A 26,612-nucleotide genomic window follows, 5' to 3' on the forward strand; every position below is an offset into this window, starting at 1 on the left:
TTTTTTTTATTAGACAAAAAATACCAAGATCATTCACAAGTTAGACTTTAAAATTATTTTTTTTCTTTGGAATTCAGAACAAAACCCACAAAAATTCCTGCACATAGAAACTGAACAGGTAACTATGCCAAGAGACAGTCTGGAAATTCATCCTGGAATGAAATTACTTCCCTAGAAGTTTCTGTACCTTTTTATTTTCAGCACAAGTATAACATTTACCAAATTTCCTACTAAGACTATGTCTAATCCTATACTTAAAATGGCAAATACTGTAAATTCCAATTCAGTTAGGCCTGTATCTAACCTACTTGATAATCATGAATTATGCATTTTACCTCGCTTTGTTGAGTTTTCCAGCTTTGTTGTGGTTTCCAGCTTTTACAAGACCGTGGGCAACAATGCTAACTATACATTGCAGATGTCATAGCAGGTTCTTACAGTTGCGGGGTGTTAGGGCTCTCCCCAATTAGCTCTCGAAGATCACTTATTATTGATGTGTGAAAAAGCAACTCCTTTTTATTTTCTCACATACCTTTTTCTCTTGATACGTGGGGATTGTCTTCCTGATTCACAGGAGAAAACTGAAACTGTTCACACAGTAGTATAGTCTCTTTGAATGAGCAATGATCTTACTTTATCACAGCCTGGGGAAGAGACAGCTGTTAGATTAGTGGAGTTTTCTGTTTCCTGTTGCAGGGAGAAAGGGGAGTACAGAAAGGGAGCTATAAAAGGTGCTTCATGGTATCAAAAGAGAGGAATGTAAGGATGTGCTCCCACTGAGTTTCCCAGATACATCATCAGAAAAAATTTCAAAATCAAAAAACAAACTGCTTGCACACGCAGATTTTGGTCAAGTAAGTAGCTTGACATTACTACAAAAGTAGAAAAAAATGCAGCTTTTTAAGTATTGTATTAAAACTTTTCTGTATAATATATAACTGTCAAAATATCACAGTCTCTGAGTAAAAGCACTATTTTCCCCCAGACACCAAGAGCTAGTCCTCTTTTTCCTCGTATGGCAACCTTCCATGGGACAGGACCTGTAACAGACTCTATGAACATTCAGCTTTTTATTCTTTCCATCAGCATACTAAAACATTCATTTTCTCCGTATTTTCCTACAGTGAAAAGTCACTGTCTATAGCCTATTCTTGTCTCTATCAAGAGGCATGAAGACCCTCATACTGAAGCTGACATCTTTCCAGCACCTATAACCACAAAAACTAAGGAGACACGTAAGCAAGTGCTGCAAGATAGTAAATCTATTTATGAAACACTGTTACTTGTCTATAATTTCTATACCATAAAGACTGCAATCTGCAATGCACAACCTGCTTCAGTCAAAGTACAAAAAGAATCGATGTGTAGGAAAGTATAAGGTAGTTTGTATGAAAGTGAGCATTAAAATTGTTGGAAATTTAACTACCTCTTGACAAGCAGACAAAAACCAAGAACCATAGAGAATGGTGCCTGTTTTGAGAAACAGAAAAGTGCACAAGAAAGAAGCTCCATAAGGGATAAAATATAGTGTCTAACGCCACAAACCTGTAAAGACTTGAGTATGTTTAATATTAAGCCCTAAGTAAACCCACTGAATTCAGTGGCAGCCTGCTTACAATATTTAAAATAAATACCAGCACTTGTAATTTCAGGGAAAAGAGAAAAAGCAAAGACAGACAATGAGGAAAACCAAGGGCCACAAGATGAGATATAAGCAGAGATACAGGCGGGAACACAAAGTGAGAATAAAAGGAAAATGAAAAACACGGGAAGCTTTCAAGTGGGCTGAGTTGCAACAGTTTACAGGGGCTGGAATCTATAGACCATAATATTGGGAACTGTCTTTTTTTTTCTTCTCAAACTCTTTGACTCTGTTGTAACGTGAAGCAGAGAATGCAATGCACTTCAAAAACTAATTACAGTTATGCATCTGGTTCCTAACCAGTTAGGAAGAAGTCTCAAAACTCCTCATCTCCTGAAACATAATTAATGCTACAGTTAATGTTGCTTGCTCAAAACAAAATTGTGTATAGATTGCGCCATATAGTTTATTGACTGAAATAAAAATATATGAAGCAACAACGGCAAGAGTAATTCCAAAGGATGCTGTAAGCTTTTAATAAAATAATTTTTCAGCTCAGAAGTAGCTATTTTCTTGTGCAAACAAGCATAAAATTACTACTCACTGCCCTGCTTCTCATTGATTTCTACTTGGCACAGTTTGCCAGATGCTGTTTGGTCTAAGTGTTGCCTTGACCTCCGCTGGTGACGCTGGCCCCTTTTTGCTTTGTTGCGCAGTATTTTCCCAGCAGGGAGGTCCCACCCCTCTAATAGTTCAGTTGCAACTTTTGCTAAAGACTTATAGGTTACCCATATGTTGTACTGGAGGGGCCAGCCTGACTGGAATTAACTCAGAAGTGGCGTCCAGCATTGCGGCTGGAGCTGGCCCAGAGGAGATTATAAATGCCCCAAAACTAATTAAATATTTTGTCTCCTGCTGGTAAACAAAAGCGAATGAGGGCAAAAATATGAAATGCCTGATTTAACTAGGACCTGTAAGTAGCTTGACAACAGCAACCCTGAAGCCAGTGATGCATGATTTAAAAGCCCCTAATGGGTCAAAGATGTTACACAAGTGAGACTTTTGTCGATTATCCTTCACTTTATATACTTGCAAAACTGTTACATAAATGTACCTGCTATCAGTTTTCAGAGTATGTCACAACAGCATTTCTGGGGTAAAAGCCATGCAGTCCAGATATTTCTTTGGAAGCATTCTTAACTTTCTCTTTTGCACTGAAAAAGTACAGAAAATAAATGTCACCACCCAAAGAAACATGTACAAATAAGAAGTGACAGTATTTTCAGTAACATTTTTAAGGATCTGAACTGTCAAATGGTGCTTCATAAAATGAGACAGATTTCTCTTATTTAGTAACATATTTAGTGACATTTTTAAAAAACTGTTAGCCAAGTGCCTTTTTCAAGGCACTTCTATTTAAAGAAACATATATAGAAGAATATATATAAAGAAATCCGTTAAATTATTTAAATACAGAATAATGTATATTTAAGAATTCAGCTAAGTTATTTAAATAATGGATCAAATGCTCTTGATATATATTATTCATATTTAATGTATTCAGTTTTGTAAATTAAAAATTCTCTCTCATGGCATTTTAAATACTCTATATTCATAAGGGCACACCATATTTTAAAATACACTACTGCAGACTTAACTTCTTTTAGTAATGTATAATAGTTATCATGCAAATATTACATGAAGATGTTTTAGAAAGTTAAGTGAAGAAATGTCCTACAAAAAAGCTATTAGTAAAGAAAATGAGAATTCTATGTTCTACATACCAATTTCACATACATGCTTACCTTCATCTGTTTATGTAATCCTACTGCAGTTAATGGGACTAATCAGGTGTCCACATTTCAAAAGACCTGTAAGCTTTGGTCATCCAGTCCCTCAGTTCATAATGCTGTTAGTGTGCGCTAGAAAGTGCCTTGTTTAATGAAAGTATAGCATTCACCTTTCCTGGGAGAGCATGTGTCAAATATTACGTTTTCCACAAGCACATTTTTACTTACATTTAAAAAAAAAAATTACAATAAGGTTTTCTTTACTTGCTGAAATTTGAAACTTACTGAAAAATGGCAAGGATTAAATATCTGGGTAAAAGAAAAGGAAACCTTAAAACAAATTGATAGATGCACATATATACATACATAGATGTACAAAAAACATATATACACCTCCCTTCATTTTGTATAGTATTTTACTGTTAAGATTTTTACTTTATAATTAAAATGTGATTCACACTCAGTGTAAGTAAAAGTTTACACTATCAACTGTAAGGGCTGATGTTGTAATTAATGCTTTCCAAATTAACTAGGAACTTCTATAGCTATATTGGTTTGCATCCTGCCATAGACAGATGAGTGCACATGCACACAGGCATATAACACATCTGCTCTTTTGTCCAAATGGACAGCAGGACGCCACAGAGGTTTCTCCATCAAAAGAAATGCAATTCTAAAAGATTAAGATGTTATACTTCAGCACATGGTAACATTTGATGTTTCAGATTTTCTAATCTCCCAAGTGTCACATTTCCAAACTGTAATGAATTAGATGTGACAGGTATATTCTAAAAGCTACTAGTAAAGCTGGTTGTGAATAAAGAAACACTTAATGTAGTGATTGCTAATACATAATGCTGTATTTAGAATGCACAAAGGACAATGTTTCCCATTAGGTAAATGAGAATAAAAAGTGATAAACCATGACTAGAAGAGCAAAAAAACCACTTCATCTAATGTATACGGAAAAAGGACTGAATATTTGGTATCAAAAAGCTTGTTTGGTTTTTCTCCCATGAAGCTACTTGTTTCTTTTCATTCCTTGTTATTTCAGAGATTTCAAGAATCTCAAATGACAGCATTCTATCAGATTTTAGTGGAGCTTTCTCTTGAATTATCCAGACTTGAGGATGGGGAAGTTTTCTCAGACTTAATTAATATCACAGTGAAAATTTCAAATGAAAGGCTTTTTAAAGCAATGTATTTAGCCACTTTTGATAAACAGGTTTCCTTTTAGATATACAAAACAAATGATACAATCTTCTTTATTTAATGACATACACTGTGGTTTATGCCATCAGCTGCTCCCAGACCTTAATTCCTAACACAGAAAATGCACTGAGGCAGCTATATTTCCCTGCAGCTGGTCTTCCTCATATACAATTGAAAAGCAAAAAGGTATGTATTACTTTGTTTTTCCTTACAGCTTAAAAAAAAAGTGTAAGCATAGTAATATCTGTATTTTGCAATTTAGATTCACCAATATATGTGCAGTGAAGTGCTATCAATTTAAAGAATTAGGGATGCTTTTAGAGTCAATCACCAGGAAGACTTCCTGCCCAAGTTATACAGCATTAAAAAGTCAAGAATGCAAGCTTTACAGCATGGGCTATTCAATCTAACAGACAAACCCATAAAAAGATTAAATAGCTAGAGGACAAAGTTTGAAAACCATGAACTGGAAACACAAAATATATTTTATCAAGGAATATGATAGATTCTTCATAAGCTTACATTTTTATATTAAATTTGGATGTCATTCTACTTTACCTAAATCACAAAGTATTGCCTTCAGTGCCACAGATTGCTTTGTGGACTATTACAGTCTGCAGTACACATTCAGGTCATCAGATTAGATGATGGCCTTATATAGATGCACCTATAAAATGCAGAAAAGACTACCAAAGTTACCTACTAATAAAAGACAGCAAGCCACTAGAAGTCTGAAACTACAAAGAACTCTGGTAAACTGCATGCAAATTAATTTCATTTAGTCTCTAAATCTTTTTTATTTAGGGAAAGCATGTATCTTCTTTAAGGTGAATTGAAGCCATTTAATATATCTCAGGTATTCGGAGAATAAAGAAGCTATAAAATTCAAAAGGCTCAATGAAGAGGAAACAAACCCAAAATATTTTACTGGTATTACTGAAATTTGAAATGTATCACTGTATCACTCAGTCTTCCTCTAAATTTTGATGAGTACGGGTGACAAAAAAGGAACATGTATGACACCTGGACAGGGAACACAAGCTTGGATCTATTTTTTTCAGAAAGGTTGTTTACTAGAAAGGGTGTTTATGTGTTCTTCCACAAAGAAAAAAGATCTGTTGATTAGACTGGTCTCACTACATTGTACAAGGCCTTTGCATGAGTACACACTGGAGGAAGCACGTGAGAAAATTTGTTCCTAGTTAAGAAAAGACCAGCACAATCAGTCTTAGGTCTCAATAAGGGAAGTAAAATGCTTGAAAACAGTTGAGGAGGGAAAATGAATATACAGAACTTATGATCTCTCTTCTACTTTTTCATGGCTGGCAGGAAAGACTAACTGAAGCGATGAATTCCTATTGTACCATTCTAAGGATCAAGATTCCACCTTCTTTTTGTCCATCTCAAAATCCTAGGGCATGGCACAACATCATTCACGCTCCCAGCTAGCAGGGAAATCTAGGAAAAATCACACCTCCTCAAGTACAATTCCCTTTGGAGGTCTTCTTGGAACTGTCTGACTGTACAACCTTTTTAGTCAGTGCTAGTGCCTGATAAGACAACTGAATCCTTTGTTAAGAATTTCCAAAATGAAACAGAAGTACAAATTAATTGGTATTCTGACTGGGACTAATTCAAAGGTGTCGTCTAGTACCTTGGGACACGGTGTGTTCTACTTTGGAGAGAATCAATCAGTCAGAGATTGATGAAGAGGTGGTGAGGTCAGGTTTGCAAATACAGAACCATCTGCAGAGTCTCCTGGGTTGGTACCTGCAGCATAGTAATTTACAGGAGCAGGTGCTTCCTTTTAATCTACATTTTTTTTCTGCTGAAATTGTAACTTTATTGAGAAAGTGTCTGCAGTTTGTCATTAAGAGGGTACTTTGTTTATTGTTGCTATTAACTGCTGAAAGGTTTCTGAATGTTGTAGTAACCATACTCCTTAAAAACACAGGTAAGAGTAGAGGCTGTGATGTTAAATATGTAGTGTCAATTATATGCATCTTCAGAAAGCTGCTACACATAAACATACTGAAGTCCAAAAGGCAGTTTTTAAAACAATTATTTTGTCCAGTAAGGAGCAATTTCTTTTTGAAAATGGATGACTGAAATTATCATAGTCGTTAAGATTACAATTTATTTCTGTTTACAGCCATAAATACTTATGGAGAAAGGAGGCATTCTGAAACAAAAGAAAAATTCAAGAATTCCAACTGGAATTTCCCACCTGAATTGAGCTTGGTGGGGTGGGCACTCTGGTAAGTCCCCTATGCTTTGATCCAAAGCACAGCCAAAGGTCGGTAGAGAATACATTTCAATTCAAATTCAGGCTCCTGGCTTTGCCACACCTCATACTCTGCTCCACCTCTACTATAATCTACATAACCTCTAGCCTAAGATCTCTCAACCTGACTCCCAGGTCACACAGACTGTCTAACTTCAACTAGCAGCAAAAACTGAGGGCATGCCCTCAGGTGTTGTAACTATGCTCACATATTACAGAGTCTACACAGGCGTGTACACCTCCTTCTCCTCTTCCTGCTCCTCACAAACCTACTTCATCCCCTTCAAACTCTTTCCTCTTCACAATTCTAGAATTGTTATTGACAATTTTTGGGGGGGTTGCTTAATGTATTTTATCTACCCTTTAATTCTTAACAGAACAAAAACTACATATGGGAAAGTGGATTCTTCCTTTGGGTTTATCACCAAAAAAAAGTCACTGGACACTGGCACGTGGATAAAACTTAGGCTTGTAAGATTCATGATATTAAAAACCAGAGAATGTCATCCTTCGCCAATCAGGAAGGCAAAAACACAAGTCAAAGTGAATCTCTCACTAAAGAAACCAACAGAGATAGAAAAGTTTATTTCTTCTTATTCTGCTTTAGACATTAAGGCTAAACTAAATGTCTCAGCCTAAAGCTGACGTCTAATAAAAAAAAATTCACACTTTTTGACTATCTGGTAGTATATTGGGTTTTGTTATTCCACTTCCCCATTCTTTTGAAATTTTTTCATTACAGTGTGTAGTAAATTTTAGAAAACAAAAGGACAGTGACTAGCAACTGAAAAAATAGAAAAATCGCTTGTTCTGTCTTTTTATTTTTGTCTAGTAATGAAAGACAGATCTACTCATCTGGAAAAAAATATTAAAATGTAAAAGTCAGAATCAAACCGCTTAATTGGCAGGTTTTTTCAGTTTTTAATCAAACTAATTTAATTTTTATGTGATCTGGCATCACCCGTAATTTTCATTTAGTTTCCTTTTCTTACTTCTGGGAAGGTTCCCTCTGTTCCTAGCATGTTTCCCTGTCACTCTGATGAATACTGAGACAAAGAAATTGTTCCTTTCCCAGACATAACTGACTCATCTGTTGCTAATTTCCCCTTCCTGTACCTTACGGAGCACATGGCTCCTTCCTATGGCCTCTTGCTGTGTACACATTCAAGACATCTTTAATTTCCACATTTTGCAAAATTTTCCAATTTTGATAACAACTTTACAACATATGTTTTCTCTCTATTCTAACCTAGATAACAGAGAAGAAAATCAAAGTATTGCCATGAATCCTGTAAGCAAATCTATTAAACGGCTTTTGAACAAAAACATGGTTTCCATTTTCTTATCATCCCTTTTAGCTGTACATTCCTTTGCATAACAGCAAACTTACATGGTTTCTGTTGCTCAATGTATTTTTTTTTCTTATTTTGCTACTTTCCTCATGATTCCGTGCTTTCTTCCTGACCTCTACACGAGCTATGCCTCTGCAAAGGCACACACTAAAGAAATAAAATGACCAAATGTGGATCTAAATTTTCGTATCTCAGCTGTTGGATCTAGCCACAGGCTCACTCAAAACTTACAGTGGCCTGTAACTTAATGGCCTTCTGTTGGACACTTTCATGATAAATAACTCTTAAGTGCATAGGAATTTTTGGAAGTGTATTTGCCTTTGGTTCAACACATCCCTGTGCTACAGTCTTAATAAGAGAGCAGCACAAAACAGTTCTGCAAATTCTCTGCACCAGAAACCCTAACAGAGATACTGCATTTTTCCAGCCTTTCACTTATTCTTCACTTAATTTAACTTTTGATTCAATATTTTACCAAAACAATGCAAGTTAACTATTTTCTTAGAGAAACACTGAATTGTAAACTTCTATGTTAATAGTTGTAATATTATACAGGCAGTTCTAGAAAATTCTCTCAAAGTTTTATTTAATCAATGAAGAAGGCCTAGCAACTTGCATTTAAAAAAAATGCGTTAAATTCTATAGCACTCAAATTCTATAGCACTCAAAAATTGTATTTAGCATTGTAAGGGCCTAAAAAATGTACTATGTAGGTTGAAGATCACATGGCACTAATGTTTATTTAAATTACAGTAGTCTCTTCATAGAAATCTACCTTGAAGCACTGTTTCCTTCCTGCATTTTCTATGCTGACTTGAGCTTTTGGAAATTGAATGAGTTAAACATCACTGTGTTCCTCTTTTTCTTGATGTAAAACTCATGTGATTTTGAGTCTGAATTCTCATTTCAAATGCAATCATACAATTCATTTGGTGCTAAGGTAATTTAGCATTCAGGATCTTGCTCAAGTCAAGATAGTTAAGTTAGATTAACTATATACAACTAAAAAAACAACAGGTAAATCCTTCACATGAAAATGTGACACAAGGCCACACAAATTCTAAGTAATTTTATTTGAAGTTCACACTACATATTTTTTGCACTAGGGAAGATGGACAGAATTTGCCACAATTAATTTAATTTACTGCTGACTGAAAATATGCAATGTATTAAAATAAGTCTCGGTGAGTAATCAGGATCACCAGGTCAACTACACAATATTTCATGAGAATAAAGTTGCTATTCAGAAAATGAGTGCTCTTTTTCTTGCCACTCTCAGCAGCCTTGCTTATTTTGCATATGGTTGCATGTTTAATTAGCAATCCTTCTGTAAGTGTCTGCAATTAGCACAATGATGATTAATAAAATAACTCCTTTAAAGCTCCATTTAGGCAGCAGAACTGCACAATCAGGTATAATTAATGCATCATTAATAAATCATGGCTGATTAACTAATCTGTTGATTACAAACACATTACTGCACAGTCTCCCACCTGAGCTCTGGTGATTTTTCTATCCTGAACAGAAACAGTGACAAAGTAGTAGTAAACTATAAAAAAAATGCATTAAGCAGCAAAGATACTCGTTTGGTCAGGAAATTTAGATAGCAAATATGTTTACAATGTACTGTGCTTTGTTCATTATTAGACCTCTTGAGTGAAAAAAAAAGTATTTGTACTGTCTGTTAAATGTGGACGGATAAACAATAATTGCTTCCTTAGTTCATTTATATTCTTAAGGAAGGGGTTTTTTGCAAAGCATCTCAGATTATGGGCCAGATTCACTCTCTGCATAACCCGATAGGAAGTAGCGAATGCAGCAAAACAAGCCTGCGGTATTGCCCAAGAAGACCCAGGTCAGTAGCCAGAAAGTTATCAGTTTGCTTTGTGAGAAGGCAAGGTCAGGGTGGCTGCTAAACATGTTGTTGCAACGCTGCTATTAAGCTGCCTGCATAGCCGAGTCTTGTAGCTGATGATCAAGTCCATGTTTATAAACCACATTTCAGGTCCAGGAACTTCAGGAAGAAGAAGAACATGCATTTCCATTTGGAGATCCTTTTGCTTGCCACCTAGCTCCTGGGCTTTCTAGTGCATTAAAATCATATTTTTAGTATGCTCTGTGTAGTGGCAGGAACTAGAAGCTTTTATTTCAAATGAATCCTAGGATTCTCACACTGTTACTTGCCTCCAGCTAGTCAGACTTAAGTAAGATGTAAGTTACAAGTTATGGTAAAATTCAAAATAACTGGAAATAGGGCAACTTGGCATGACTAAGTTCGTCATAATTTATAAGGCTGACATCCAGCATTCCCACAGTATTAAAATGCCTTTGAGTTTAAATCCCTCATCTTGAAATATTGCAAAGAAAAAAACTAAAGCAAAGCTTAGGACAAAAGCGATTTGAAAGGGAAAACTGAGTTTTAGCTAGAGTAAATGAAACATTTCAATATTCCTAATAAATTCAGAGAAAGACCAGAACACTAAAGCAAAAAATCACAAAAACTGAAGCCATACACTTCATGAAGAAAGTTACAGAAGAAACTTTTAGTTTAGGTGCAAATCTTCAGTCTTTGAAAAGTAAATGACATTGCTGTAACTAAGTTTTCTTTCTGATTTTTGACCAGTTTTTTATACATCACTATGCCAATCTGTCAAATGTTTCTGTAAAACTTTAATTAAAAATATTGACCAAGCAGCATTTAACATGAGCCACTGCAATACCATCCCTCTTTCAAAAATACTGTTCAGAACAGAACTACAAAGCACATCTCTAAACCATTTCTATTTTTTTCATATTTTAATTCAAGTAAATTAATGAACATATCAGCATCATATATGGCAGATGTATGGCAGAGAAAAAAAAATTTTTTTAAAGGACTGTAGTCAGATTTCATGGAAAATGACTGAAAAGGGAAAAAGTTTGATTATTTTATCAATCAGAAATGTTTACAATTCAGTCCAGGAAGCAGAAATGGCTTTTAACATGGAATCTGGAAATAAGAACAGAATCATTTAAAAAGAAAAACAAGATAGCTGTCCTTGGACATTTTTTGAGGTCAGTGTACATAGGAAGTGGCAAAATGAAAGTGAAGAAAACAATGCCAAGGATCTTGAAGATGAGTAGTGATTATTTTGAAGCAATTTTTTCAAATGGACAATAAGTAATCAAATAATTTTGAGGCCAGTGGTGATTCACTGCCTAGAGTGAAGATATAACTAGCATAATATGAATAATTTGAAAGTGTGGGAGATGAGTGTGAATTTCTTCAGAAAGCCAGGTTTCCTTTTAATACAATAGCAATTCGCCCCGCAATGTCAACTCTTCCATCATTACGCACTGAAATCTTCAGCTCTCCTCCACGGCGGGAGCATTGAAAAGCTAAATGGAAACAAGAATCCACAGTTAAAAAAACCCTAGTATCTATCACAAATTATTTAAAAATCCATGAAAACTCAGGGAAAGGAGAGCTCTGTCTTCACAAAGCAAGCAGCACCAGAGCAAGCACTGTAGCAGGGACTCCCTAGATGAATTGTCTTTGCAGACGAAGATTAGCTGAGGCTGTATCTCAGGTTAGAACTTGACTATCAAGTGACAAAAATGCTAGTTAAGACAAGTAGTGAAGGATAGTTTGCTGCAACATGGCCAACCAAGTTTCCTTTGCATACCAAAAGCAGTCCTGAATTCTCCCATTCATGCGATAGACAATTTCTGTAGATAAGAAGGAAGAACACCAGGATAATGGGAAAATAAAGCTCAAACAGGGCAGCGGAAAAAGCCTACAAAGAAACAAAGATGCTGCTTCAGCTGTCACAAACTGAGACCAAATTCTTACATAGACAGGAACAGATATTGATTTATATAATCCTGAATATATAACTTAATATAGCTGGATAAAGTTTAAGTAGAAATAGCCTTCTACCTGTAAATAATTACAGAACTAAACTTTTGCTGAAACTGTTTAGTCATATACAGGTGAGACGATAATGCTCACCTCACATGTTCAGTCTGCAGACTTACTTCAGCAGTCCAACTTTAGTTGCACAACTATGTGATCAGAAAACGGTCTGGTGCAGATGGCACCTAGCAAAGGTTTGGGTTTAGTGTTGTTTCTGTCAAAGGCTATAAATGGATGAAGAGGCATTAACGTTCACAGTCTCCTTACTCAAACTTCCAACTAGTGCAAAATTTCTTCAAAGCTAAAAGGCGTGGTTTTCCTCACAAACCCATAATTTGAATATTGGACAGAGATTGTATTCAGATCATAGGACCTGTAACAGATGGCATATATAACGTATGCTTTAAAACAATTTCTCAGCCACTCAGAAAGGTCTTCCTTATAACAGGATATTAGATTCTCACCCAAAGCAAACACTCCAAAACAGTGGAAATGGCAGCTATGTAAAGATTCATAAAGAAAGATACTTTCTGTTCTTTTGCACTTACAGAACCACCAGTTATTGTTTTTAACTCGTCAGAATAACAACTATGCATGGAATGCCTTCAAGTTGAGTATTTTGGACACTTAAAGATCCAGACCATGCTAAATTTGATCAATTACTATTGCCAAGTGTGGATACACAGCTAAACTCTCCCGCTCTCTCATGACAGCAGATTTAAATAAAAGCGATTAATTATTTCACTGTGAAATTGAGCATGTTGATATACAGAATCATAGAATCATGTACCACTCATTCACAAAGCAGCCAGCAGCCTTGTAGTAGTATTATCCTGTTGTTTTGAAGAGCTTCTTATCAGCCTGGATGGATCTCAATGACCACTGCTTACAGAATTTGGGGAGTAATGGATTTTCTTCATGACATCATCATAATGACATCAACTCAGGAACAAGTGCCACTCTCTTAAAAGTATCTATTTTTAGAAATTATTATTTGGGTCAAACTTCTAAACCCTGTAAAAGGACTGATGAAAGCAGCACTTTTTTCTTAAGTGAAGTTAAGATCTCCATTACTTTTTTTATTCTAAGAAAGAAGGTGGATAAATCTGGTGATTGACGGAGGGAAACTCCTCTCCTTTGGCAGAAATGATACACTTGTGCATAAATCTGATGTGATCAATCTCTGTGTTGAGATTACCTGGGAAAGATGAAGACTATGATTATAACTGCAAAACTCTTCATGGGAATTCAAATTAGCAACAACTTAAATACAGGTAGATTTAAAAGCAACTTCTTCACACACACAAAAAAGTAAGGAAACTAAAAAGTTAGAAGATGGGACAGATTTTCTGTTGAAAGAAATCCTAGCAACATTTGTGAAAGCATGATCTTACAGTTATCAAAGTAAGGTTTGGGTTTTGGTTGGATTTTTTTAGTTTGGGTCCCCACCCCACCTCCCACAAAAAAAACAAATGCTATAAACCTGTTCTGTACTGGGAAGGAATCAGAGAAGTTAAAGGCAGTAACAAGAACCAAAATTTCCCTGCAAATTACTACAGTTGTCTGAAGTAAAGAGGTACAGAAAGATTCCTCTAGCTTCAACCGAGATTAAAAATTGTACTGGATAAAGCCCCTTTTCTTCATAATTATTTGCTAAATCCTCTAATCTGTTTGGTTACATCAAATTCCTTATGTATGTTTATAAATGTTATCTTCGAAATGTGAAAACTATGTGAAGGGTTGGATACAGAGGTAGTCCTAAATACTGCATTCATTAGCAATTATGAAAGTCTATACATCTGATAGGAGACATAATAATATTTAAATATTGCAGAGACTCTTCAAACGAAAAAAAGGCAAGGACTGATACCGAACTCTGATTTAACACCCAGCTTAAATTCAAGGACATATACATCATTTCAAGAAAGATTTTGAAGTATTTCACCTTGTAAAAAGGCTGGAAAATTCTCTTTGTAGTTGATGGGGGTGGTGCCTGTTGTTTGAGAATTTGGTCTAATAAAAGTAAGAAGAGAACTCAAACACAGGAAATTATGTCTGATACTTCAGCAGAGATGCAGCTGACCTCCTCCTAGAGGTCACAATATCCAAAGAGATCTGAACATAGATTTAATGCTCTTCATTTTTATATTATTTCATATGTGATCTATTTTTGAACTAAAATATCTTTCATTTTATGCAAGAAAGTCTTCTTTTATTCTTGCAATAAAAGGTATCAGATATTACAGAAGCTACTGCAAAGATTTCTAAAAATTCAAATGATGGTCGTCTTTATTAATCTTTGGTGATAATGTAATCTTCTTGATTGCCAGCCATCTCTTACAAATAATCTCATTAATAATAGATTTTGCCCCAGTACTACCTCATACCCCTCAGTCACATGCATGTAAGGAAAAATTATTTCTCATAAACACGTAGAGACCACATATTGATCAGATGTCAAATGAACTTGTTCTCTTTAAATCCATTTTGTATGATAACTTATCACATATCCTTTAAAGACCTTATCAACAAAATCCATTTTGAGATTCATTTGACCAAATATAGGAAAGCTTATATTCAAGGTAGCTGTTTGTTTGGAAAAGAGTTTACTTTTATGGACAGGGAACCTTATTAGATCAAGGATCCAACCTCTGTTCAAAACAAAATATTACCAAAGACTTAATTGCAGTCAGGTACACAAAAGAATCGTAATCCCCTGCCACCTCTTAGGGAACCAGATAGCAGCTAGGGTATTTTGTGTTGCTTCTGTTGTTCGTGCATTCTCTGGCAAAGCACTAGAAACTTGAGAAGCAAAGAGACACCCAATGCCTCTTGTGTTGTCATTTATTAAGCTTCTCTAATTTTTTTCCAAGTTCTTCAGTTTACTACTTAACAACAAGTATGTGATTTAATAAGCATATCTCACTGACTGAAAGAATACCAGTAAATCTCTTTTTTGACCTCAGAGGGACAGTCATCTCAGACTACTTTAAGGCTTAATCATTTAAAAGTAAGACTGCAAATAAAATCACAAACAAAATTTGCCTATGCCTATGTATTTTGTCCCCATGCTTACATATTTAAAGCCAATCATGTTCTTTCTGTTCTTGTAACATGACTATTCTTTCTTATATCATTCCTTGCTACCACGTAAAACATCATCATGCTGAGGAAAACTGATCTTCATACCTACACAGATGTATCAGAAACCAGTAAAAAGCGTACCACGAGGCACATTCCGTAAGTAGAATCTGTTAGAAATACCTATTATCTAGCCATAATAACACTAGCTATTCTAAACCCTAAGTTTCCTAAAGAAGTCACTGAAGGAATTAATCTGGAGTAATTCTCAAGAAAATTCCACAATCAGGCAGAAACCATATGACTTTTTTCAGTATCATCTTAATATACATGAGGGGAAAGGAAAACACTGTCCAAACTGTACTGAGAAGTACACATCATTAATGAAAACGATACCTGCTCCCAATACCCAAAATGCAAGCCATAAAGACCAAGGAGTAAAGTGAAATTCAATCAAAAGACATAAACAACATCATCTGAAGTTCACCAAGCTTCACTTATGATGAAAGATCATGAAAACTAAAACCCAAAAGCTGAGATCAAAACCTAACTGCAGAGAGTTACAATCTAGAAACTGATACTTTGAACTCCCTGCAGGCATGATGTTGGTGGGTAGGAGAGAAAGCCATTTCTTAAAGATGACCTGACACATAAAATATTATATAATGTTCTATTCATATTGAGAAAATGCATAGGGAGTTATTGCTACAGTTTGGATTGTAGTAATAATATAACTTTTCCTTTTCTAGTGAGTAGCTTTTACATAAATGGGCAGCTTTGCAAGAAAACATTTTCTCTTACCAAGCATTTCTTTCTTCGCCAGCTGCTCTGACCAGTAGCTGCTTAAAACAGCATGAGCAGATCCTTAAAAGAAATTGGAAAATAAAGTATGGAATTAGATTAGAATCGCTACTTTATAGAGCAAGTGCATTCCAAAAGGTACATGCCACAAACAAATCAAGTGCCACACGTGTGTTTAGGGCAAAAACACCTAAGAGTCTGCAGCAGACAGAACTTTAGGCTTTATCATTTATTTACAATAAAGCAGTATTACTTCCTCATCTTCTGGCTTCACTGGAAATTTTGCCTAGGTGAGGGCTTCATGATTAGCCACAACTGGTAGGAATAACAAATAGGTGGGAGGTTTTTATTACAATACTTGAGCCGAAGTACTCACTTGTCTATCAAAAGTGGTTTCCTAATACCAGAATCTCAAAATACTATATTTAAAATGTTATTCATATAAATATGTTATTCAATGAAATAGGAACAGCTAATCATGAAAAATCTGAACAGACTTTTGGGTATTTTTTAAAAATAGGAACAAGTGCATAGAAGTCAATGTGTAAAACAAAACTATTTCTTCTCCTAACAGTTTTCACAACAAAACCTCAGGGTTTTTTCAGTTTCGAATATTAGTAAGTATCAGGCTCTAACTCAAAGAGATCTTTATGGTCTCACCACAGCTTCTGAAAACTAGAAAACAGATTTCTTGTTTCCTGACTGGCAGATGGCTTAAAAATTTAGGAGGACTTCTCAAATTCATAGCTAGAAATGCTGCTTCAGTCTACCTTAGCAGCTAGGGACAAAGACACCCTTCGGGAAACTCTACTGTGAAGTAACCATAATTACCAGGGCTCAAGGACACCAGGACATGCAGCATTATTAAGAAATCATTACAAGAGATTAAAAAAAGATCTGAAAAAGACACAGGAATATCTGGCCTGATGACAGCAAGAAGCTGATTTTTTCTGAATGAGTTAGCAACAGTCATGAAAGTTTTCAGTTTAATGAGCACACTACTATTATCCATATGAAACAGTAATTTATGAGAGACTCCAAAGCACAAAACCAGATTCATTAAGTTTAATAAGAACCTCTTAACTGAACTGAAACAAGAGTAAGAGTTATTTATCACACAAACATACCTGTAACAGGGTCTTCCAGAACCCCATACCAAGGTGCAAAATATCTGGAGTAAAAATCGTGGCCTTTATGTTTTCCACTGGAATTTCCCTTAAGAGTGAGTATGAGTCCTTTCACCTTTCCCGTCTTTTCAGCTGATAAAAAGCATTGTGCGCTCACTTGCAGTTGTTCCAAAACAGACCTTGAATATAATTATAGAATTTTAATAGCCCATATTCTTCATTTTACATTAAGTATTGAAAAGAAACATAAAACTACTAAATCATCTTCTCTACAATCCCAAAGCAGCCACAGCAAAACGTAGAGACAAGATTTAGGAATCTTGCTAGGGCACTGTCCTCCCAATGTCATTGGACAGAAGGCTACCCTAAATATAACATGCTTTAAGCAAACAGAGTAAAAATTTCAAGCCATGCATTTCCTATCTATTTCTGAAAGCAGAGTATCCTGGAATATTAGCTACAAAAGAGCACACTTTTGTTTCAACATTTTAATCACTGAAAGAAATATTTCACCAGTACAGAATGCAAAGAGCAAGCAAATAACTAACACCATTCAGATCCTCATGGGATTCTAAAGCACAACAGCCTCAAGTCTGAGAAGCTGCAGATACCTCCTTAAAAAATAAAGTCTGAAAGAGCAAAAATAGTTCTCTGCTGAAGATATTTCTATCTCCCCGCTAGCCCACTCTTTAAACATTAGCTCAGCCAAACTGCAAGTGAAAATAATAGTAATTTGGCCTGATTAAAGAAGTTGTGTTTGGCCAATATCTATCCAAATCATACTTGACTTAATGAAGTTCAGCTCCCTCAGATTAACAAATGGTTTGGAATAATTTGAATTGGAATTTTCTCTGTTAAACTACTTATGATGCTGTTAAGCATGGGTAAGCAGATTACAGTCAACTGGGAACAAGAATCCATGGTATTCTGTTAATGCACCCTATCTCACTAAGAGGACCTCTACAGCTATGCAACTATTACTTTTTCATTTGAGAAGCAAGACTCCTCATTTCCTGCTAGGTTACTGGATCTTTTTTTACTCAGACGGATGGGGAAAATGCACCATCGTTAAAATAGTTTCCTACACCTCCTTTTCTTGGACATAGATTTCAGATTGATCTTATTCAGCTTTGCAGGTTCAAGCAGCTCACATTAGAAGATAAAATCCTATGTTAAAAAGTTATTTAAAATTAAGAGGTTTTAACCTCCACCCATTTAAAAAACAGATAAAAGAGCCTAGTATGTAAGGAACAGAGGTTAAACACGCAAACTCAATTTCTGCACACTTAATTTAAAAAAAAAAAAAAAAAGCATGACACCTTTCATAAGCATCACTGAGGCGGACTAAGAGTTTCTTTGTATCAGGAGAATAACGGAGATCTTGAACAACCATGTCACCAATGGCTGCCTGGTGGAAAAGTTAAAGGAGACAAAGAAAAACCACTATCATTTGAGTACAAAATATTTCCTTAACATTTTTGTAGAACAAATTCCCTGCTAGAACAGGGCTTACACAGGGTCTTTCATGCAGCTGTCAAGTACATGCAAGCAAGAAAAGTAAATGCACCAAGTGCATGAATGGGTATGGGTAGGTGCTAAGAGCTCTGTATATGTCAACTTGGAAAGAAATTCAGGGACCTAGAAGAGGGCAAGGCCACTAGATTGCTCTCACATGCAGACAACAGGCTGAAAATGCCACTGAAATAAATACTGACACTCCAGTCAATGGTAGTGGGAGACAAAAGTGCAACTGCAGCATTTTGGAGAATTCCATTTCCTGAGCTGCATGACTCGGACCTTTAAAGTTGAGTGTTTCAAGTTCAGGAGTACATCAAGCAATGCCTTGTGGCCACTTCTTAGCAATTATAAGAATAACTATGGCTATTATAAATGTGCTTCTAAGACCACATATAGATTATTTTTTTTACCTTTATTAACTCTTCTACTTCATGAAGTACCTGAAGAAAAAAAAAACCAAACCACACTGTAAAAGATAGAATATATATATGTCTATCTATCCAACTACAGACAAGACAGATAAGACTGACATACACATACAAATATAAACACACACTTTCCTTGAAAGCCTTTACTGAATAACATTTTGACTGACCTGTGGGTAGGTTACATAAAGTGGTAAGTCCAGCACAATATAATCTTCCACTTGTCTGGCTTTTAAGTCCCCACTCAGTGTCACAAATGTCAGAACTGAATTTGTGTTTTCTAGAAAGATAACACTGCAACATTACCAAACACAAGGATTTTAATCTGAATTATAATAGAGTAGCTCAGTATATTCAGAAAAATTGGTTATACAGCTAAAATAGAATTAACTACAGTAAACCTGTATTTTGCATATTGTGAGACAAAATCCCCAACTACCTCAACAAATAATCTTCTGAAGGTAACAAGCACAGCAATTGCTGGGGAATCTTTCCTGCACATTCCTAGAATGAATGGAAATTTCCTTTTAATGGAAAGAGAAATATTCCTTATTCATCAAATTCTATTGTACCTCTCCCAGATGACAGCTAACACTTTTCTTAAATGAGTAATAGTAGGGCACTGGAATCCAAGTTTAGGCATCAGACTACCTTACAATTACAGAGCAGTTGTAAAAGACAATACCTAACGGATTTCTAGATGTGTTCTCTAAATGTTCTGAGTATTTAATTGCTTTTGTTGCAGAAAATAGAGGTCTTAATTATAAGTAAATTTTCTAAAATGTTATAGTAATAAATAGATTGTAAACATACTTTGTATGTGAAACAACACAGCAGCTGCTGCAAGTGTAGCATGACCGCAGAGAGGAACTTCATTGGCTGGGGTGAACCACCTGAGTCCAAAGCAGGAACCTTGACAATAAAGTTTATTATGCATTATTAGTGGAAGAAGTCTATAGCTTCAATTTATCTCAAAACTTTACACAGAGTGATGACATTTCAGTTAATCAAAATGCACATTATAATCAGCCTTGGTCTTAAACACGACTTATTAGGAACCTATTTTGTACTGATATTTGAAATAGCTATTGCTTTTGAGTCAGGCCAACAACAGGAGTCTACTTGTAACAGAAAAAAGCTACTTTGTTAGAAAAGCAAAGGAAATACAGCGCAGAAATGCCTGCCAACCTGAGCACTAGGCCTGTGAACCAGCAGCATCCTTGAGAAGCGAAGCTTGCACCTTTGAAGCGCTGCTGGGTAGCTAGACACATCAAGATACCATCAGTAAGCACAAAATCAACAAACTGTAACAGCAACTTAACCCCTGAAAAAAGTGAAATATAGTCTGGAAAAAGGGTAAAGCATCCCTAAAAAGTAAGAATCTAACTGCTACTGGATGTTCTAACTGGAAGAACAGGAAAACAGTCTGGAAAAATAAAAACTGCTTTGAGAAAATAGAAAACATCATTATCTATTGGCTGTTCCATGTGAAAAATTGGAATTAACAGCATTCACTGGCTTCTTCAAGTGGTGGTGTCCTGTATTCTCTTATGTCTCTGATATAAAAATTACTTAATTTTTACCCGAATTGGAGCTTCTCAAAGACCTTTCTGTGCTGCATGTATTTTTGCCTGTCCTAAACAGGTCTGCACAAACCTTATATGAGATCATGGACCCTTGCCAGGGACACACGGCTGACTCCAAACTCCATGACACAGATCATTGTCAAACTGAGACTGCTATTTTACTGGTCCCCCTCTGGGCACACTTCTGGGCTGAGTCTGGTTTGTCCTTCCACTTCTGGGCTTGCTGCATCCTACCCTCTGGAATCTATTTAATGTGCTTGGTACCATACATATACATGTAAGTAATCTACTGTAAGTATAACTACTGTTACATTATTGATGTTTGATTACTGACTAGTGATAAGTTTGTAGTAACCTGTAATACCGTAGATACACACTTCTTGCTGCTATTGCTGATTCCTGCTATACTACTGATCATTTATAATAATTTGTAATAGCTTGAGAGATATATATAGTCACTTCATTAATCATAGATATACTTGCTATTGGTGATTTTTGTGGTATATGTAGTAATTTTTAATAAAGTAGAGACCTTTGATAAAGCCTTTGTGTCCTGGCATATTATGGAATCCTAGAGCGTCACAGTCACTATTTCTATACGCTTGCAGGCTGGGTTACACTGTAGGGGTTAAAGATAGTTTTTTTAGTATTATAGAACCTGTATCAGAGCTAGGTCAGTTATGAATTATTTTGCTTAAACCACCAGTCAAGACCGGTAAAAGCCTCTAATACATACTAACCCTCCACTAGTAATCATATTTCTATTTGTTGTTTAAAAGAACTAGAAGCAAAATGCACTATACTTGGTTTCCTGATGTTTTTGCAGAGTTCTTGTCCCATGGTGTTTAAGAGAATGATTACGAAAACATATTTCAAGTGAATAATTACCATACAAACACAACCAAAAGGTGCAAAAAACCCAAATGATATTTAAAAAAAAAAACAACAACAAACAACTCCTGTCATTGCCCCCGTGAAAAATTTGTTCATTGAAGTCAGTCCCCTATGTAATGAAAACAGAGTCCCAGCAAAACCTAGTGGATGAAACTAATGGACATGGCAGAGAAGTGCTCTGAGGCACGGCAGAGAACCCAGCTGCACGCCTGCCCTGCGGCATTAATGCACTCCCCTAAGTGGGAATTGTGGCTGAACGCAGGAGGAAATGGAGTCACCCATGACCGACTGGAGACAGACAAGCTCTGTGACTCGGAACACCTGCCTGGATGCTTGAGACATGCAGATGTACTCAGACTAAGACGACATTTTGTACTCTGATAAATCAACACATCTCTAAAATAACACAGATTTTTTTAAAGCTAAAATGAAATTAAATGACTGATCAAACTCATACTCCTGCAAAAGCATACTCTTTGTCCAGGAGCCCTTACTACATCAACTAATGTTCCAGAAGCAGATGACAGTCTCATAAACAACATTTTAATGTTCCTGGTCTCCTCTCACTCCCCCCCACCCCTCAATACACACATTTGCAGGTGTAGCTCAGTGACTGAATTCCTTCAAAAAAATTGTGCATCTCTTCAGCAGCTGTACAGTTCTGATGTCACAAACTCTAGTCCCATTAATACCAAAAGCACTTTAATGGGAAAGCAGCTGGAGCTTTATATGCAGTTGAATATGGATGACTTGGAGGAAAAAAAAATGTGTAAACATACTGGCAAGGTGTTAAGATTTAAAAAAAGTTACCATGAAAAATGAAAAGTATTACCACTTCCTGACTGAAGCAATTAGTCTAACCCTAAAACAAATTCCAATTTATTAACAACAGGAGTAAGCAATGATAGCTACTACTTTAAGAAAATCCTCTTTAATTACAGAGACTACAGAATCCCAGTCCCCATACAAGCAATCAACTAATAAAGAACTGTTTGTTTGCACAGTGTTCAAGGGTCTCTTTCGGACAGCCAATAACCTCAGAGATGTTTATTTCTCTCTGCCACTACATCATGTCAAAGCGACATGATGCCAACATGATGCCTTAACCTGGAATCTAACTCCAAGCTAGTGGGGTTCCAGCCCCCTGGCTCATGCCATCACACAACTGCAAAGTAAGCAGATTCAGTAAACTGATTCAGCTGAAAACTAATCCACAAAGTGATTCTGAACAAACTCTGTATTTGTCTGGTATTTTCCATCTTGTCTATTGTCTCTCCATTTCCTCTCCCATAATATATACATCCCTTACCAAAGAACACCAGTGAAGTCCCTCCACTCAAACCATTCAAACAAGCAACCTAGTGTGTTTGATTTGGGCAACTTCAGATTTCCCAATTTTGTTGGAAACCTTTATTTTCCAGTATTGGCTCCATAGACAACTTGTGAGATTTTGTGACAAACTCAAATAGTAGCTTAGTTACCCCAGTGATGAATTCCTAAGCATCCAAGCCAGATTCTACTCAGTTTGCAGTCTTGTGTGTTTGGAATAAGCATGTTCCATCTCTATCTTCCACTTGTATAAGAAGTTATCTCGGGATATTATTAATAGAAAGGCAAGTATTAACTGAAGGATCTTTGCACAGCATTTTTAGGACACTTTCTCTGTACAACTTATTTAGTAAAAGACACTAAAACAAATTCTCTAATTCAAGAATAATAAATGTTTCCATATTGTAAAATGAACTTGATACAGAGCACAAATACTTTATAAAGAATCTATGTGCAAAAGGCTCATTATTATATTAAGTATGATACATCACAGTTCCAAAATTATGCTTTGGCTGTCTCACAAATTAGCATCATTCCTTACAAATGCACCCACAGTGTCTTCCTATTCCCCTGTAAGAGATTTTGGTGGGTAAAAGGAAGTACCCACTTCTGGTAAAGTCATCTCCAGGGTGCAGTTTTCTGATGAAAGCAGTTTCTGAAAGATTCATTTCTGTTGCGATTTTTTGGTGCAATTCTTCACCCAGGTCCTAATGATGAAACCAAAAATCCAATTAAGAGCAGGCCAAAAAATGCAGAATCAAACTTTATCAAATAAATACAGACATTTAATTATAATAAACATAGTTTTTAGTTTAAAACACTTTCTGAGAGGGGAAAAAAAACCCCAAACTTTTAAGCATAAAACAGGGTAACTAGTTCAATCAGTGTGATACATAGGCACTTCTATCTCTCCCATTAGTTTACAAATTCTTGGAATACATGGAAAATAAAATCACCAAACCCACTAAACTCAGTCTTTCCATGAACACAAATCTTCTTTTTAAAAGTTATGACTAAAGTCACACTGAGAAGTCAGTCATTATTAACATAATCTAAAAATAACTACAACTTTTTGAAACTCTAAAAAATTCATGCCAGCAAGAGGTATGTGGTAATGGCTAGGGCAACAACCAAGATGGCTGATCAGCCCTTATGGCTGTACCCTTGATACTGCTCTGAACAACAAGAACAAGTTGACATGCTAAGTCAGCAGAAGCCGAGAAACTGAAAAACAAAAATGCTGTAAGCTCACTACATTCTGCTCTAACTGCCTACAGATTTAAACCAATGAACACTGAGCCCAGGATACACAAGTTGTAGCAATTACATAAAATTTGACTTCACCTTTGTTCGATCGCTCGATCTCCACACAACTATGCTAACTGGCCAGGTTTGAGAATCTGGTTTTTAAAATATGAAACAAAATACTAAGTGGACCTGGTCAGGTTCATCCTCTGCAAGATAAACATTTGCCCTGCTAACTTTACTTATTTCCCTTAGTAACTTTAATCCTTTCCCAGCCAGATTTCATACCCATTACTGATGGGTATCATAGACCTGTATTTGCAGAGTGCATTCTATACAGTAAAACAACAATCTAACTTTTTACAGTAACAAGTGCCTCTCCTTTATTCCAGGAAAACACTTTTGTCAATTACTCTGAAGATACTAAACCACAACAAAGACCAACCAGAATGTTATTAAAAACAGAACTTCATTGAAATACTGCCATCCTGTGGCACTTCTGAAAACCAAAAGGGCTTGCTTTGCCAGTCTTGCCTTACTCCCAAGTTTTTGCAAAGCATCTCCTGAGACTCTGAAGGGAACAGAGAACAGAAACATTGCTGCTAGGTGCACCACACTTTCTTGGAGCATAGAATTAAATTATGAATTAGCATCTCTACTTTAACACTAAAGCCTCTAGCCCCAGATACTGTAGAAAATAACTTTAAAACCCCAACATTCCAAAGGCAACATGCAAATAAGTTGCCTTCACAATATACTAATGTAATAAAGCAAAATTAATATAAAAAATGCAACTAGAAGCTCATAGGTTTTAAGTAAGATCACTTTCAGAGGGAGAATTTAGATTTCAGGGGGCCAACAATACCTCTGAAGTTTCATGTTCCGAGTCATAACTTTAGCTGATCTGGTAAGTGGGCTATAGTGTAGGAGACCTAGATAGGCTTAGGAACATCTAGAGAAGATTCATATTGTCAGTAGAAGCTACCGCCATTGACTTCTCTACATATATTTTCATACTTAAAATTCTCATCAAGTGTTACCATACAAATATTTTAAGGCCTATACATTTCTAATGCTGTTTAATGATTAGGTTTTGGTAGAAATTGTCAACTGTGTATAGATTAGTACCAACTGTTCAGAACGCCCTGATGAGGATGACTACTGTCAACTGCGCTAAAACTACCATGCTTTGAAAAAATAAAAATTCGCTGTTCAAACTTGGGCAAAGCTGAATCTGACCCAGTAATGGTGAAAGACTCAGATCCAGTTCAGTATTTCCCCACTTTCTTTCCACAGAAAGAGAAAAAAATAAAGAAAAAAGGAGGGAGGAACACAAAAAACACACTAACACCAAAACCCACTTTTAACACTTCCTTCAAAAACTAGAGTACTGATTCTGTTACAGCATTTCCTTTCAGAGATTTCATTCTGAATTCCTGGGCCTTTAAAATTAAGCCATTTCTTTTTTGCGTAACTCTGTTAAAACAAGTTAGTATATTCCTTAAAAAAAAAAATTAAAACCCACAAAAAATTCGAAGCGTGTCTTGTATGAAAAAAAATTTGATGGGTAAAAAAAAAGCATACCCTTGCACTAATTTCTCTGTATTCTGGAGCAACAGCAAACAAAGCTTGCAAGCAAAACTCCTGAGCGAAGGAAGCAAAGTCTAATGCCGTGCTGAGTGCTCAGGTCAAGTACAGAACGGTAAACGCCACTGCAGTCCTTCACAGAAGTTATTTTTCAACTTACATTTTCAAGCAGACAAACTGCCGCAGGATTTCCAGAAAATGGCCGGTTTGTAAATGCATCAACCGTAAAAATAGGAATTTGCATTGTCATTTGCGCCTATTTAGTCTTAACCTGCCCTCTGCAAGGTGCTGTCTGACCAGTTTTACCCTTAAACGCCAGCCGCGCTCTGTTAATGTTTCCCCGACGGCAGGAGGGGCCAGCGGGCCGCCATCCCGTCACTTCCGAGCACGTACGTGGGCTCAGGCCTGCTTCCACACCCCCAGCGCTCGGCAAATTGCTTTCAATTCTTTAAAAACGATCTTAGCCTCCCCCTTCCGCCGCTTGCCGCCAGCTCCAGAGCGCTCTAACGGGCCCTCCCACCACAGCTGAAGCATTTACGAAAGCGGGAGCCGTGCGAGGCGGCCCGCGGGCGCGGCCTGCCGCGGGTTTACCGCAGCGGCAAAGCCGAGGGGAGGCGGGCTGCCACTGCGTGCGCCCGTACGGGAGAAGCCCCCCATCCTCGCCGCCAAGCCTGCGCCGAGGCAGCCGGACACCCGGAGGACCCCGCTACGGCGGGCACGGCCACCAGCCTGAGGCGATCCCCGGGCAGCCGTTACGGGCACGCGCCCCGCCCCGCGCGCTCCCAGCCCGCTTGGCGCCAAGCGCACGCAGGCACCGCGTGACAGCAGGCACAGTGCGCACGCGCCCCGGCCGCCGGCCGCCGCGAGGGGAATGGGCGGGAACTGCCGGGCCGCCGCGCCGCGC

The 26,612-nt window shown here is 36.7% G+C and overlaps 1 protein-coding gene across 1 annotated transcript; it reads right to left on the reverse strand.

Moving 5' to 3' along the window:
* Positions 1-9,274: 9,274 nt before the first annotated feature.
* Positions 9,275-26,455, reverse strand: PBLD (phenazine biosynthesis like protein domain containing). The gene is made up of 9 exons (XM_005235192.4): positions 25,869-26,455; positions 23,484-23,583; positions 19,881-19,979; positions 19,238-19,347; positions 19,053-19,082; positions 18,444-18,532; positions 17,125-17,303; positions 15,998-16,060; positions 9,275-11,598 (listed from the first exon to the last, which is right to left on the reverse strand). The coding sequence occupies exons 1-9, from the start codon at positions 25,956-25,958 to the stop codon at positions 11,486-11,488; spliced, it is 873 nt and encodes a 290-aa protein (XP_005235249.1). The 5' UTR covers positions 25,959-26,455; the 3' UTR covers positions 9,275-11,485.
* Between the last annotated feature and the right edge of the window lie 157 nt (positions 26,456-26,612).

This window comes from Falco peregrinus, chromosome 1, assembly GCF_023634155.1.
Source record: "Falco peregrinus isolate bFalPer1 chromosome 1, bFalPer1.pri, whole genome shotgun sequence".
Taxonomy (NCBI): domain Eukaryota; kingdom Metazoa; phylum Chordata; class Aves; order Falconiformes; family Falconidae; genus Falco; species Falco peregrinus.